The sequence below is a fragment of the Rhinolophus hipposideros genome (assembly GCF_964194185.1).
Source record: "Rhinolophus hipposideros genome assembly, chromosome: 22".
In the NCBI taxonomy this organism is placed as follows: Eukaryota; Metazoa; Chordata; class Mammalia; order Chiroptera; family Rhinolophidae; genus Rhinolophus; species Rhinolophus hipposideros.
This window is the reverse complement of record NC_138068.1, coordinates 22,822,410-22,839,945: the sequence shown is the minus strand read 5'-3', so window position 1 is coordinate 22,839,945 and position 17,536 is coordinate 22,822,410. Positions and strand designations below refer to the sequence as shown.

At 41.7% G+C, this 17,536-nt stretch overlaps 1 protein-coding gene across 1 annotated transcript; it reads right to left on the bottom strand.

The window, feature by feature from the left end:
- Window positions 1-207: 207 nt before the first annotated feature.
- On the bottom strand, window positions 208-10,776 carry DEFB119 (defensin beta 119; the record flags this gene model as incomplete). Its single annotated transcript, XM_081033768.1, has 3 exons — window positions 208-333; window positions 9,372-9,574; window positions 10,719-10,776. The coding sequence occupies 3 exons, from the start codon at window positions 10,774-10,776 to the stop codon at window positions 208-210; spliced, it is 387 nt and encodes a 128-aa protein (XP_080889894.1).
- Window positions 10,777-17,536: the final 6,760 nt, after the last annotated feature.

Genomic DNA, 17,536 nt, shown 5'->3' with positions numbered 1-17,536 from the left:
GGAAGTGAACAGATATCTCACCATGCAAAACCCAATCTCATCGTGATTTCCAGCAGGTGAAAGACAGACAAAGGTGTCAGGTGCATGAATTTTAATGAGAGGCATTGACAGGTTGAGGATGGTAATCACCAGCACTCAAGATATTTTTGGCCAGCAGTTCTCTTGCCTCTAGTCATTTTTCATCCTCTCTGCCGGAAATGTTTATCTTCATGTAGGACTGGAGGCAACATGATTGATAATTTCTGCAATAGAAGTAGGGATGTTCGGCCTTTTTGCAAGAAGGTCTACAGATTCCCACGTTCCCCATGCATCGAAGGATGTGACGTCTGCTGCCTGGCCAGAAAAAAACAAAAAAAAAGGTTAATTTCCACTTAGCAGTAACATAGATATAATGAGTCAGGGAGCATAGTAAAAACCTAAAGGGCTAAAACAATAATGGGTTACTACTGCACACCTATTAGAATGACCAAGATCTGGAACACCGAAAACAACAAATGCTGGCAAGCGTGTGAAGTAACAGGAACTCTTATTCATTGCTGGTGGGAATGGAAAGTGATACAGCAACTTTAGAAGACAGTTTGGCAGGTTTTTTTTACAAACTAAGCTACTCTTACCATATGAACCAGCAATTGAGTTCCTTGGTATGTACCCAAAGGATTTGAAAGCTGATGTCCACACAAAAACCTGCACACAGGTGTTTATGGTAGCTTTATGCATAATTGCCAAAATTTGGAAGCAACCAAGATGCCTTTCAGTAGGTGAATAGATAAATAAACTGTGGTCCATCCAGACAATGGAATATCATTGAGCACTAAAAAGAAATGAGCTATCGAGTCTTGAACAGACATGGAGGAAGCTTAAATGCATATGACCAAGTGAAAGAAGCCAATCTGAGAAGGCTACATACTGTATGATTTCAACTATATGATATTCTGGAAGAGACAAAACTATGGAGACAATAAAAAGGTCAGTAGCCACGGTTGGGCAGGGGAAATAGATGGATAGGTGGTGCACAGAGGATTTGGGTGGCAGTGAAAATACTCTCTATGATACTATAATGATGGAATCAGGACATTATACATTTGTCCAAATCCATGTACAAAACTAAGAGTGAACCCTGATGGAAACTATTGACTTTGGGTGATAATAATGTGACAGTGTAGGTTCATTAGGTGTAACAAATGTCCCACTCTGGTGGGAGACGTTGATAACAGGGGAGGCTGTGCCTTGGGTGAGGGCAGGGAGTATATGAGAAATCTCTGTGCCTTCCTCTCAATTATGCTGTGAACCTGAAAAAATAGCCTTTTTTTTTTAATGGATTCCCCGAAAAAATAAATAATGCTGCTATGAACATTCATCCACAAGTCTTTGAAACTAAATTTTTATTTCTCTGGAATAAATGCCCAGGAGTGCATTTGTTAGGTAGTATGGTGAGTATATATTTGGGGTTTTTTAAGAAGAAACTGACAAACTATATTCCAGAGTGGTTGTATTAGGTTGGTGCAGAAGTAATTGTGGTCTAAAAGGTTAAACATAATTGCAAAAACTGCAATTACTTTTGCACCAACCTAATACCATTTAACATTCTCACCAAAAATGTATGAAAGATCCAGTTTCTCTGCATCTTTGCCAACATTTGGTGTTGTCACTATTTTTAATGTTAGCTGTTCTAATAGGTATGTAGTGAAATCTCATCATGGCTTTCATTTGCATTTCTCTAATCACTAATGATGTCGAACATCTTTATATGTGCTTATTTGCCATCTGTATATCCTCCTCAGTGAAATGTCTTTTCATGTCTTCCTTCTCACTGGATTGTTGGTTTCTTAGTATTGAGTTGTGAGAGTTGCTTATGTACTCTAGATATAAGTCCTTTGTCAAATATGTGGTTTGCAAATATTTCTCCTATTCTGTAATTTGTCCTTTCATCTATCCTTTTAATGGGGTTGCTCTTAGAGTGAAAGTTTCAAATTTTGATTAAGCCGGATTTATTGATTTCTTTTTCTTTTATGGATTGTGCTTTTCATATCTAAGTACTTTTCACCTAGCTCTATGTCTAAAAGTTTTTTCCTACGTTTCCTTCTAGAAGTTGTATACTTTTACATTTATGTTTAAATCTATGATCCATTTTCATTTAATTTTTATATAAGGCTTGAGGCTTATATTGAGTTGTTTTTGTTGTTTGTTCATTTTTGTTTTATTGTTTTGCTTACAAATGCCCAATTGCTCCAGGACCATTTATTGAAAGGATATCTTTCTTCTATCGCTATCTTAGCAACATTCTGTGAATCTATAATTATTTCAAGACAAGAAGTTAAAATAAAATAGGTTAAAATTAAAAGTTGATGAGTTGTACACTGTTGGCAGGAATGTAAATTGGTGCAGCCACAATGGGAAACAATATTGAGGTTCCTCAAAAAGTTAAAAATAGAACTACCCCGTATATGATCCAACAATTCCACTTCTGGGTTCATATTGAAAGGAAATGAAGGATATTGAAGAGATACCTGCACTCCCATTTTCATGGCAGCATTATTCATAATAGCGAAGATATGGAAACAGCCTAAGTGTCCATCAACAGATGAATGGATAAAGATGTAGTGTACATCTACTGTGGAATATTATTCAGCCATGAGAAAGAAGGGAATTCTGACATTTGTGAAATGGATGGGCCTCAAGGACATTTTGCTAAGTGAAATAAGCCAGATGGAGAAAGACAAATATTGCACGGTATCACTTATATGTGGAATCTATAAAAAAAAAAAAAAGCCTAACTCATAGAAACAGAGAGTAGAAAACTGGTTGCCAGAGGCTGGCGGGTGGAGGGGAGGGGGGAAATAGAGAGAGGTTGGTAAAAGGGTACAAACTTTCATCTATTTGGCGAATAAGTTCTGAGGATCTAATGTAAAATGTGGTGGCCATAGTTGCTAGCATTAAATTGTATAATTGAAATTTGCTAAGAGAGTAGAACTTAAATATTCTCACACACAAAAGAAAGATAAGCTTGTGAGGTGAGAGATGTGTTTATTAACCAGAGAGGAGAGTCCTTTAACAATGTACACATATATCAAATTAAGACAATGTACACTTTAAATATCCTACACTTTTGTATATCAGTTATACCTCAATAAAGCTGAAATTAATTAATCAAAATACAAGTAAACAAAATAACCAAAGGAGCCATAGAGTGGTTAATAGAACAGGATCTGAAATCAAGAAACCCTGGATTCAAAACAAAAAAAGAAACCCTGGATTCAAATCCCAGCTCCTGCTTTACTTGTGGTACAAACTTGGACAAATTTCTGTACTTCTCTCTTCTACCCTTTTCTCATCTGTGCAGTGTAGACTGTAGTAGTTTTTAACCTTAGAGTTGTGAATATTAATAGCTTAATAAGTGAAAAGCAATTAGGGACTGGCACAAACGGTAGTAAGAGCTAAACAAATGTTAACTATTATTGTTTTATCAAACGAAGGTCCTTTCTGAATGATCCATTTCTGCCTAGACTACAATTACAAACAGTTGGGGAATAGTCCCATGAAATTAGACAGACATGAGGCCCTCACTGATAGCCAGAGATTTTTTTAATATATAATACGATAAAGATTTTGTTTTTTAAATATATCTGCATACATATACATATATACTTAAGTTATGTCTATATTATTGGCATTGGGTAAAGACTATTTTTTACTTCTACATCTCTGCTTTGTTTTAATATTTTACTTGACATATGCTTTTCATAATAGCAAAAGAGCAACATAGGCCCTTAGAAATTTTAAAAATCATACCCTATTTAATTTTGATCATTTCAGTTAGCTGTATTTTTACATCTCCATCTAATCAGCAATGACACTATTCTGAAGGTGTAAAAAATTTCTAGTACACTTACTTGTAAAGCTTTATGTTGTCAAGATTAATTTGTTCTCACTTCATGTCTAATCTGGCAAGTTCTTCCGGGAAACTGACCACTCAGTAAGCAAAGCTGTGACAGCACGAACTGAATCGGTAGACGTGACAGCCCATGGCCAGGACATATCATAATACTTGCTTCACTCCACTGCATTGGAAAAACTCTTCAAACAGGACATCTTTTCCAGAACCTTATTTTGGCTTTATTATACTGGAAATTCCTAGAGAAAAGTTACCTAATTCGAACATATTTTGGTTCTTTTTTTGTTTTTACTGGAACCTATTGATTGACATTAGAAAAACTTACTACAAGTCAAATCAACTGGTATGCTGCACTGAAAAAAAACACTCCCACAGCCCTTGTTCAAGCAAGTTTCTACATTTTATGACATGGAGAAAAATAATAAGTTATCACACATTATTTGATGTATCCATCCCATAGATTTATGCAATAATAAATATACTGAAAGTGATTTTACTTTTACTAATGTAAAACGATTGAAAAACTTTGTGAGAAACATTGTAGCAGATTATTATTAGAAAATAATCCAACCAGTCTGTTAATCGCCAGAGATTATTTTGGAGGCTGTGCACGCATAGGAACTAGAGATGCAGTTCCTAGTTCTTAGTAAGTATTCAATAAATGTTAGCCATTTGCTTTATTATTATTCCCCCTTGGGAATGAGGTATCCAAAACAGGAATAATCCTTCGGCTGGAAAGAAAATAATAACCATTGGCATTTGCTGAGCACCCACTGTGAGCCACTTGGTATATTTTAACTCATTACATCTTGACTATAACCTTCTGATGTCTCTGTTTCCTTCTCTTGCATTGTGAAATGGAGGCTCAGAGAGATGCAGTGTTCTGGCAAAGGCCCCTAACTGTTAGATGCAGAGCAAGGCCTCAGACTCCACTCATTATGACTCACGGCCCGTACTCTTTCTAATGTACACTGTTGCCTTCTCTACCGGGTGGGACTTGGCTGGGAGAGGTTGGTGCCTCCCTGGATAATGACAGCTGGAGCTACGGCCCTCTATTGTTTTCACTGTCAAGGCCAAACTTCTGAACCTGGCAATCAAGGGCCTCTTATTCATTCCAGAAACAGTTATCAGCACCCAATCTTTGCCAGACCTTGTACTTGGTTCTGGGCACATAGGGTCCCCTATATGCAAATGAGTTTAATACAAAGTCAAATGTATATACATACATACATACATACATACATACATACATACATAAATTCCTAAGCCCTTACATTGAATAAAATGGATCTACTTTATTTTGAACAGAGAACATATGTTGCCTAAGAACGATAGAGAGATAAGCGAGAAATATTTTTACTCTTGTGGAGCTGGGCAAGAATCAAAGATGAATTTCTAATCTAAGTATCAAATAGAACTTCAGTTATGGGTACTGGTGTACAGACAAAGAATAAATTAAGTTTCAGCTACACCAGCAGGCCTGTGTATCAATCCCAGGAAAGGTCCAGGACAGGTGCCCAGTCTTCCCTGCTTTGGGGTCACAAAGCTTCTACAACTGCTGGGTCAATCCCCTGCCCCAGAGAGGCCTGCTCTCCACTGCCAATGTTGCTACCCATCCTCATTAGCCCTTAGCCTACAAGCAAGAAAACAGAGATTCAAGGAAGACTTACAAGAGCAAAGACCACACCCATTCTGTCATATACCCTAGAGATAAGGTCCTTTTCCATCTTCTTTGAGAACGAAAGCCAATGTGAGATTTGCATCCAAAAGAAGGGTGTACAGAAGGGTACAATGGAGATGGTGGAGCTGGCAGAACAGCCTGTTTCATCAAACTTTCCCCCTGGAGAAAGGCCATGGCACCCCCAGAAAGGAGTTTCAAAGGTGCCCAGATGAACTCCAAAGCTTTGCCAGGGACTTTGCAGCTCCTAACACCTGCCCTCCTGTTGACTCTGCATCACCATCCACTGTACCACCCACATCAACTTAATATCATCATCCGTGTTCCCCCAGCCCTCGCACCAGAAGTCAGAGAAGACCTGCTTATTAATCCCAGCATTTCTCAAGCCTACTTATGAACATAGGTCACTTGTCTTCCTTGGGTCTCAGTCTCCCCATCTGTGAAATGGGAAGACAGGGGCAAGTTGCCCAGATCAAACATTCTCACAGTTTGAGGACTGTCAGGAATGAAGGAAGTCTGGCAGGGATATTAGGGGATCTGACCTTATCTCCCAAAGGAATAATCTGAGGGACTTTTCAAATTTTCACATGCCCAGACACCCAAGTCCAGAGATTCAGACATGGGTTTAAGTGTCTTCTGAAAATTTATCGTGGCTCTATGTGAGTTCCAAGCCCTTTTCTCAGCTCATCATTCTGTCACTCTCCAGGGCCTGTGCCCTGTGGAAAGCATGGAGGAAGTTGTTAATAAATGTTGTTGACCAGATGCATAGGTAATACATCATAATGAATTGGTGGAGGCCTGAAGGGCTGTGTGTGGATAGGTTACCACCAGGCCACAGGTATTGCAGGATCCTTAGACTCTCCCCAGACCACCTCCCACACTGAAATTTACGTGTTTTAAGAGAAAACTAACTGATGCCTAAGAACCAACTTGAGCAAGGTCCACGAGCTGCTCTGCGTCCTTTTCAACACTGCCAACCTGAGCCAAATGTAACTGATGCAGTGGTCCTATGATCCCTTCAGCCCAGAAAGGATCCCACCCTGATTCATGCCTGACACATCAGCCATTGGTACCCCCTACCCAAATTCTCTTGAGCTTTCAGACATGAATTAATCATTCATCTCTTCATACACTCAAGAAACACAGGTGTAAATATGATGTCTCTACTCCACAGTATTTCCATCTGGTATATGAGTGGTTGGAGGACGGGTGGGAAGAGGGCAGTGACTGAAATAATTACACAATAAGGTGGTATGAGCCATACCTTTGTAAGAGTGACACTTTGTGAAGCCAATGAGAACTCAGTTTGAATCTCAGTTATATTTTAATGCTGTGTGACTTTGGTTAATTATATCACCTCTCTGGATCTCAGTGTTCTCATCAATAAGATTGGGATAACACAAGGGTTGTTGTAAGAATGGAATAATTTCAGGCTTATGAACAGTACCCACAGTGCCTTGACATGTAAGTCCCAATGAGAAATATTATTTTATTTTTTTTGAGAAATAGTAAGACACAGCTACGCGAAGGCTTTCATGGGTATGGGCATCCACTGGACTTTGAAAGGTGAAGAGGAGCCTGGTAATGGGGACACAGTGGAAGGGAACTATGAATAAAGGTAGCAAAGGTACAGGAGAGGATGGTGAGAGGGTTGCTGTTGCTGAAGAGAAAGTCTTTGAGTGACAGTCATGGGAGATAAGCTGGGCCACCATGTGAAGGCCTCGAATGCCGGACCCGGGGCTGTGCAGAGCAACGGAAGATATGGAAGCAGTACAGCAACATGGTCAGATGGATTTCCTAGAAAACAATCCCACTAATAATAGAGACTAATGCAAAAAGAACCTGGAGGCAGGGAGGCCAGCAAGGAAGGAGTTCGGATGGTCTCACCCGGGGCCTCAGGCACAGGTGACTCCGGTGTGTAGCCTGACAGTCCACAGTCACAGACAGCATGAAGACTGATAGCACAGGTTATTCATCTCTTGCCGATAAAGTTAGTGTGGAGATGGGCTCTGAGCCAGAGTAAGACCCAAATGCTAGGCACTACGTTAACATCTGTGGGTCCTGGGGCAAAAACACAACTGGAGACTCATGAATCATATGTCTGAATATTTAACAGTTATGAATCAAGCTAACACAGAGAATAAATACGATACATCCTATCACCCTTTATGAAATATCTCTTCATGATGATCTGAATTTCTAATTCTTGGATTCTTCAGAGTTCCACGTGGGAAACTGGCTCAGCACACAGCCCACCTCTCTTCTCGCCCATGCCCAGCTCTGCCCCACAAGACGAGGGGCCTCATACACAGACATGGACACGCCAGCCTGAACAGCCAAGCTCCGCCCACAGCCCCTGAAAAGAGGACTGTCCCCTGACACTCCTCCTGCCTCGGGGTACATACACAGTGGGCCCCACTTTCCGGGGGTGGATCTAAGGAAAAGGCCCTCGCAGTCCCTGGAAGCGGCACAAGGGTTGTTTGTTTGGGCAGGGAATTACAGGCCCGCTACTTAAAGCCTCGTCTAGGAAGGAGGTGGGGGTGGGGAGTGGCGTTGGGAGGGCACAGTCTCTAGGTGTATACGTCTCCCTAGCCCCCATCAACCACCCCCTACCCATGGCGGGGACTTAGCAGTGGAAGCCCAGAGTAGGATCCAGATTAGAGGAGGAGGGGGTCTCTCTTTCCAGAGGGTCAGGGTAGAAATATTAAACTGAGAGCAAATTATCTCCATGGATCAGAGTGAAGTCCTATCTGTCTCTATGTCAGGCACCATGCTTTACAGAACACTCTATTCTCTGACCTCACTGTAGAGAACACAGTTCAGAGGGGAACACCTGTGTTGATAAACGGGACCTCGAGAATAGGATTTAAAATAACAATTCCTGGGAAAATACCCAGGTCCTCTAGATTCTTAATCAGAATTCTTGAATGTTCCCTGTGGGTGAGCCTTCTCCCAGGCTAAATTCTTCATTTCAAATGAGACAGGCTTCTGTCTCCCTCACAGTCTAACACAGCTGGAAGGCACACAGCAATAAATCAACGAACAATAGCAACAGTTAACATTTATGGGGGTCTTACTCCCGTCCTGGGCCGTTCTTACCCCATCCTGAGATAGAGTCTATTATTCCAATTTTATAGATGGGAAGCTTACCTTCTGAGACGGGTATGTGCATAGAGTCGGAGGGTGGTAAGTGGCAGAGCGGAATGAATAAATGAATCCGTGAAAGAATATAAAAAACGAATAATGAGCAAATTCATTTATAAATGAGTAAATGCATGTGTTTTATCTTTTTCTAATACTTGGAAACTTTCTGATCCTTGGGGCTGTGAGCTCGTGAGCATCAAAAGGTGCTTGGTTGAACATCTCAACCAAGAAAGCCAAAGATTTGTGCTCTTCTCAGTCCCTGTCCATCCCCAGTCCATTCTCCCCTCCGTGACGGACCAACTCTCCCGGCCCAAGGGTTCTGCCACTCTCTAGGTATCTGCTGTGCCTTTAAATCTCTCAGCTTTCCATGTGTTCTTCTCAGTCCTCTCCTGACCCAACAGCCTTTCTTGCAGCTGGAAGATGAGGAGCTATCTTTAAGATTGTAATCATCACCCCACTGCTGTGGTCCAGCCTCAGTGATCTCGCTGCTACCTCTTAACCCTTATCTTGCCATCCCCTCACCCTCAATTTCTCTGGAACATTATTTCTCATGATTGACAGGCACAAGAAACTGATTTGTGAGGTTTAATGAAATGTGGGAACTAAGGAACCTGAAGCAAAGTCGCTTCTATCCACGATTTCCATTTATCTTCCAACTCTGTTGCCAGGTCTGGACTTAGGTTTTATTTGTCTGGTCGGCTGAGGAATGGTCCAGGGGAGTATTCCATGAATTGTTACTGGTTGGATTGTTAAGTAACGACCAAGGACACAGCACCGTTTATGATTTGAGCAGCGTGTCACGCTGTCTTCGTCACTTTTGCACACCAGCCGGCATTTTCCATTCATCCAACAGTCTGCTACTGGGCAGAGGAACAACCATTAAGCAGATGTTAGTATCTCTCAAGTGGAGAGACAAAAGGAAGCAGAGATGGAGTAGGAAGACAGGGAGAACAGAAGGGAACGGCTGAGTCAGTAATACTGGACTCAGTCTCAGGAAAAGAGACAAGAGATCTTGAGAGAAGAGAGAACTGAAACAATTGTTCCAAAACTGGAAACTCCAAGGTTTTTAGGGAAGCCTTTTTCAGGCATCGCACCCTTCTGTCTTACCATCCCCCAACCTCCTACCCCTAACTTTGAGATCAATTGTTGGCAATGAAAGTCCCACCTAATGGAGCGTGGAAATTATGAGAAAAGGACAATAAACACCTATAATATTAGAAGATGGAGAGAATTCACCCACATTTCAACAGAGCTGGCTCCTTCTCAATAGCCTGGCCCTGTCTAACTGAAGCCCATCAAGCTCCAGATCCAGCTATAACCCAACAATCCTCTTTGACCCCATATTCACCCAATTCAAATTCAAAACCCAATGCAAACCTAATTATAACTCCCAACCTTACCCAACTCAATGTTCCTTGAGCCCCCAACTCCAAGCCAAATCCAAATCTAATCAAGTCACCGACCTCAGTTCCGAGCAGTAGTCCCTCGCCAAGCTGAATCTCTAATAAACACCCTGCATCCACCAGTACCAACTCCCAGCCTCAGCCCACCCCCAGTCTAATCCCCAACACTAGCTCCACTTACCCAAAATCCCACCCCTTCCCCAGCCCACCTCAAACCATGAGGGAAACCCAATTCCTCACTTCCACCTCATCTGAATCTTCCCTCTATCACTCCAACTCCAAGGTCTTTCTCCCCATCACAACTCACCCCAGCCTTCATTCTACCCTCCCAAAGCCCCCAAAAGTCCTCAACCTGCATCTAACCCTTCATCCCTAAGCCCACTGCCAAGAACCACCAGAACACCATCCTGCCCTTAATTGCCAGGTGCTCCAAACATCTATCATCCTACCACCTTGGCAAAAAAGCATCAGGGAGAGACGTGGTTATGAGATGATTATGAGAAAACTTCCCAAAGCCACATGAAATGAGGAAAAGCTTCCCATGCTGCCCGCAGTGAGAGGAAAGACAGGGATCCCAGACGCTTAAGAGAGACCCAGTTACCTGATACCACTGGTTCCATGGCCAGAAAGATGGCAAGAAACAGGAGCAGAAACTTCATGGCTGGCAGGTCACAGGAGAAGGAAGTGGCTGTGTTGCCGGGGATGAAATTAGCGTTCTCTGCAGCAGGGATGAGCCTCACTTTCATTGGCAGAGCCGTGGGCAGTGAATTGGAGCAGGAGAGGATTTATATGTGATCAGCCAGGCCAAAGGACAGTGTGTAGCAGATGTCCCAGCAAAGCACAAGATGAGCATGTGGGAAACTGGCCAGCCCCAGGGCCAAAAGTGGCTATCCCCCCGCTCCCCCATAAGGAGACAAGCAGATTAAAACCATTTGGCCTTTAGAGACCAACAAAGGAATTAATTAATTAACACATTAATACATAAATACATATCAAGAAACATTCCATTTAAACAAACAAAACATTCTCAGCTTTCTAACAGAAGGGTACACCTGTGTCTGTCTTTCTGAACCTTGGACTTGCCAGTCTCGTTCCCAGTCCAGGGTGTTAGCATTTGTCATTTGTTCCTCCTGTAAAGTCTCTCTTTCAGACCTTCCCAGGGCTGGCTCCTGCTCATCATTCAGTCTCATCCCAAAGTCACCTCCTTGGAGAGGCTTTTCCTGGTCACCCTAGATAACGGAGCTCCCACCTTCAGTCACTCTGTATCGTAATAACTTGTTGTGTGATCTTCACAGATTTATCAGCTCGTTTTCAACCTATTTTACATATTCAGTCTTTGTCTCTCCCATTAGAGTGTCAGAAATTTGTCTTGTAACCCCAGTGCCCATAACATCAGCTGGTGTAATTCAGTATAATTAGAATATAATAATTAAGATATTAATTCAAGTGCTTTAACAGATAGTCTCTTCCAAAGCTGTGATTCCAAAAGACAGACATTGGTCCTTTTCTCATGTAAAACTCTGGGCAAGCAGTTAAGTGTAGAGGCTTCAACATTCAGCAGGAGCAAGGTTCCTTCTGGTTAGATGCTCTGCCATCCTCAACAGGCAGCTCCATTTGATGAGGCAAGAGGGCCGCTCCAGTTCCCACTATTAAGTCCCCATTGCACCCATCAGGGAGAGGAGAAGGAAGAAAATGAAGTGCACACCTTTCCCTGTAAGGACCACACTCAGAATCTGCACACATGGCTTCCACTCCAGGCCATTGGCCAGAGCTCATTCAGAAGGCCATGCCTAGCTACAAGGTAGGCTGGAAATATGTTCTGTATTTTGGACCACCATAGCTAGCTGAAATTCAGGGCTGTGTTACTAAGAAGAAGGGGAAGACAGATACCAAGGAAGAGCCAGCAATCTCTGACACACCCGGCACATTGCGGGTGCTTAATAAATATTTGTAGACTGAATAAATAACATAAACTGAGTAAGGCTATGAGAAGTGATCTTATGGGGAGGCAACCCAAGTCCTTCTAGAGTGTAAAGAAAGCAAGTGAACTGTGCCCCTTCAGCTGAGCTTCTGAAGAGGCTGAAAAGGGGCTGGGCCCCGGGCAGAGCTCAAGAGACTACAAAAGGAGATGAAGAAAAAAAAGAATTCTAGAATCTTAGAGTACTAGGATTGGAGAAACGGTTTTGATTTCACGTAGATTTGGATTTGAGTGTTGGCCCTGACACTTGATATCCGTCAACCTCAAGTTAGGTAAATCTTCTGAGCCTTCTATGATGAAATACAAATCATAACTGCACCTGGTTCAATTAAATGGGATAACTTATGTAAATTGCTTAGCAAAATAACTGACACCGGGAGGTGTTGAATAATTATTAACTATAATTATTGTTGTTTTTCATTATTGTTATCATTGTGATCTTCACATTTATAATTATTATCCTGGGAACAATCCTCAGAAGTGGGAATCATATGACATATGACAAAATTCAGACTTAGGTGAAGTGAATTGCTCAAGGGCTTCCTAGGGGCGGGGAGAAAAATGGAGACTAGAAAGCAGATTTCCGTAGAGGAAGGTCAGGAGAATGGTCAGTAAACAGCTGCGGCTGTGAATGTTTGAGACAGAAGGAGAGACATTGAGGAAGGTGAAGTGCAAATCATTATGGGGGCCATCAATGCCACCCTCAGGGCTTTGGAGTCCATCTTGTAAGCAACAGGGAGTAGTAAGATCTTATAGAGAGGACCGTGGTGGCATGAGCACACTTTTTTTTTTTTTTACCTAGAAAATTCACTCTGACAGCCAATGTTAAAACATAATTGCCAGGGCAGAAGCAAGTGAAGGAAGATTAATAAGGAGGTTGATTCTTCCCTGGGAGAAATTATGAGGCCAGCATTGCAGCTGAGAGAGCATAGACATAAAGGTTGTGAGAGAAGAAAAGCATCACTGAAAGCTGAAATCCTCAGAGAAGTCACCTCCCCAAGCTATGGAAGTAGCCGTCCTAACCAGTTATTGAGTGCTGACTCTCTGCGAGGTTTGGTAACAAGTATTTAACAGGTAGTCTCCTTTCATCCTCATAATAAAGAGAAAAAGTTTATTCACTCATTGTACTGGTTTGAAAACTAAAGTTCAGAAGGGTAAACATCTGCCCAGGTGACCATACGGGGAATCCAGTGTTTGAACCCAAGACCAACTGACTCCCAGTTATGGCGCCTCTATCCACAGCCCTGTCTCCTATTATTTCTTCTGAACTGGGACAACAGGGGTTCCAGCCATGTTACAAAACCAGTCAGAAAGAAGCCCTTCTTTCCTAAAAAAAATTGAGGGGTCTCTACAGAGAGAAGGTGGAGGTAATATCAGAGAAATACTTGTTTGTGACCTTCCTTATTTTATAACAGCTTTATTGAAGTATAACTTTTTCCATGTCATAAGATCTACTCATTAAGTGTACAATGCATTGAGTTTTAATACATTTAGAGTTGTACCATCATCACTACAGTCCAATCTTAGAACATTTCCATCACCCAAAAAATATCCCTCATAGCCATTTGTAATTACCACCCATTCCCACCCCTGACTGTGATGGAAAATGTTGATGATAATACCATCAATTATGTATTGAATATTGTCTGGGTCAATCCTCACAAGAAGGTATGTGTGACTAAAGAGGAAGTCATGGCTCAGAGAGGTGAAATCACTAAACCACTGGGGGGCCCAGGATACAAACCCAGGATTCTTCTTTTCAAAAGGGCCCAGATCAAGGAGAAGGTCCTGCGGAAACATGTTAGTAAAGGTGTGGGGTATGTAACATTTTTTAAGCTGAGAAGAAATACACTGTATAATCAGAAATCTTGAAAATACAAAAAAGGGAGGGGTTTGAATGGTATCAAATGTAGGGTGATGGAAAGAGAACTGAATCTGTGTGGTGAACACACAATGTGATATATAGATGATGTATTGCAGAATTGTACACTTGAAACCTATGTAACTTGACTAACAATTGTCACCCCAATAAACTTTAATTTAAAAAAAAATCCAAGAGAAGCAGAAGAGGGTGGAGTCAAAGAATTAAATGGCAACACTGGGCTTCAACAGAGAGAGATCTCTTTTGAGAAGAAAGGGGTTTTATAGAACAATCGCACAGCATTGTCCTTAAAACCTCAAACTTATATGTCAAACAAACCTGAATTCAAATCCTGCCTCTGTTACTTTCTACCTATGTGGCTGCTGTAGATATTTATCTGTTTTGTTTTCTTTTGTCAGTCTACCATTAGCATCTATCTCTCCATGTTGGGAAAATCCCCTCACTATAGCAGTCTTGGTGGAAGGGGAGGCAGTGCCATTTCCTAAAGTTCAAATACTTGTTTTCCTGCTTCTCCTGCAGCTAGGATGTGAGCACATGGCCAAGGCTCAGCCAATCAGATGTCTGCATTCTGTTCTTTGAATCAGCTGCTTATGAGTCCAAGAAGCAGGAGCAGTGGAGAATTTATCTTAGCAAAAGAGCCCACAGTGGCATCCAGTATTCAAGGGCAGCAGGGAAACAGAGCAAGCAGGAGTGGAGCTCAGAGTCCCAAGCGATGGGGTTGGGTGGCAGTTGTATCCTCCTTAAACTAGGTCAGTAGGGTGATTTTTCTCTGACTCTACCTATCCCACCTTCCAACCCATTTTCTAAGCCTGACTGTGCATTCCCTGAGCTGCCAGCCAAAGGATTCTTTTGCTAAAATTGACACAGTGACCAGGGCAAGTTTTTAAATTTGCAGGATAATGATTCCTGCCTCATTATTTCTTATGACTTTTAAATGATTTTTTAAAAAAAAGAAGACAAAAAAAACACAACGTATCCTGTGTTCAGCACAGTGCCTGGCAAATAGGCAATGTTCAATACATTTTAGTTATAATTTTTTTTGTTTTAAGGGGTGAGAGAAGGGAATGGGAACCTTGAGTGTCTTTGGCCTGTACTGTCTCCGTGAATGTGGTGCTAAGTTCCTCTGCTTGGTGGGGGGAGGGAGAAGCTGGAGAAAATGGACAGTCTAGAGAGCCACTGTGGGTGACACAAGAGAATCACCAGACACAGAGCTGTGAAGGTGAAACCTAAGGGCAGGCTGGATGGCCCAAAAGGAAGAATGAATGTGTGCACACCAGATCTTCTGATCCTGAATCCAATGCTCTTCCTTTAACAGCTTCGCTGGTATTTAGACAGTGAGGCTGGAGGTTTTCATCAAAAAGGTCTGCTGGGAATGACTAAGTCAAGCCATAAGGCTGAGCTTAGGTTCGGTGTTCTTATATGAAGGAATAGATAGTGGGCAGGTGACTCCAAACAGAATTTTCCAACTCAGGATAAAGAATCAAGTTCTTTTTGATTAGTCAGATAAGTAGCAAGAGTTGGGAATACTTGAGACCATGACCGAAATCATGGAGCTGGTGATGGTAACATCCTGTTGTTCAGGGTCCATCCTGGAAAAGGACAAGCCAGCAGCTCAATATCATGTGGCACAATTATGGGGGGAAAAGAAAGAGATGGAGCAGGAACGCACGTGGGGTCTGATACCAGCTCTCTCCAAGAAAACTTATGAGACACCATCCTGGAGTCCCTAACAGGACAGAACTCCAGGTATTGTCAGGGGAGAGTTGCAGCCTTTGGTGTAAAAGTAGAGAAAGAGAAGCAGCAGGCTAAGAATGGATTCTTATGTTCATCGCACATTCTTGCTTGCCTCCTTGATTTCCTCTAAAATATAGAGACTGAGCCCCATAGCCTGCTTCAGCCTTGTATCTCTAGACTCTAAAGCTACACTGGCCAATACAATAAACACTAGCCTCATTTAGCTATATAAATTTAAGTATAGATTAAATTAAATTAAATTAAAAATTCAGTCCCCAATTATACTAGCCACATTTGAAGTGCTCAATAGCCTCATATGGCTTGTAGTTACCATATAGGACAACACAAATATGGACGTCTCCGTCATTGCAGTAAGTTCCATCAGCAGTGCTGGTCTGGAAAGCAGGAATCAAAGGGGTATATTGAACATTCCTTATTTTTTTTTTTTTTTTTTTTCTTGATTCCATATTGTACTTTATTTTTTTTTTTTAATTAATTAATTTATTTATTAGTTTCAGGTGTACAAAACAAGGTAATACTTAGACGTTCATCATTTATATCCCTCATACTGTGAACCCCCCTCCCCCCATCCACTATCCCTCCGACCTCACACTGAACCATCACATTATATATATAAAATTATAGTTGGCATTCATTAATGTTTAGCTTCTGATGTACAATGCCATGATCAGGTATCCACAGTATCCCTGAGGTGGTCTCCCAAATAGGACGCATGTCCATCGGATACCCAACAAAATCTTTACAACATTATAGAATACCTTCCCCAAATTAATTTTCAAAAGAAAAACCCTGAGGCCATCTTGTGGTTCCAGCTGCTTCCAAATCCCTTCACCTTTCCCCTTATCCCCAACCCCCTCCCACACACCCATCTAACCACTCTCGGTTTTTTCTCTGCGTCCCCAAAACTGACTCTGATTAGTTCATTCACATAGTCTTTTCTTTAGATTCCATATATAAGTGAGATCATATGGTACTTGTCTTTCTCTTTCTGACTTATTTCACTTAACATAATGTTCTCTAGATCCATCCATGTTGCTGCAAATGATAAGATTTCTTTCTTCTTTATGGCTGCGTAATACTCCATTGTATAAATGTACCACAGCTTCTTAATCCAGTCATCTACCGATGGGCATTTTGGTTGTTTCCATATCTTGGCTATTGTGTAAAGTGCTGCAATAAACATAGGAGTGCATACAGATTTTTGAATTGGAGTTTTGGATTTCTCCGGGTAGATGCCTAGGAGTGGAATTACTGGATCATAGGGTAGTTCCATTTTCAGATTCCTGAGATACCTCCATACTGTTTTCCATAGTGGCTGCACTAATCTGCAGTCCCACCAACAGTGCACTAGCGTTCCCTTTTCTCCACATCCGCGCCAGCATTTGTTGTTTGTTGATTTATTGATAATAGCCATTTTGACTGGAGTGAGGTGGTATCTCATTGTGGTTTTTATTTGCATTTCTCTGATGGTTAGTGAGGTTGAGCATTTCTTCATATGTCTTCTTGCCTTCTGTATGTCCTTCTTAGAGAAATGTCTCCCCAAGTCCTCTGCCCATTTTTTAATTGGGTGAACATTCCTTATTTATATCACCTGGGCGCAGTAGTGGGAGATAGCAGACTAGTAGGAGCTATGTGCAAGACAGATTATTACCACCCACTGGTTCATCCTGTTCTCTTTAATACCCACACACACCTTTCTTCCTTTTTATTTAAGTATAATTCAGTGCAACTGCCAGACAAAAACAAGGTAGAGCCAAGAATGATTTAATAGAATGATATTAGACTCAAGCTTGGATAAGAGATG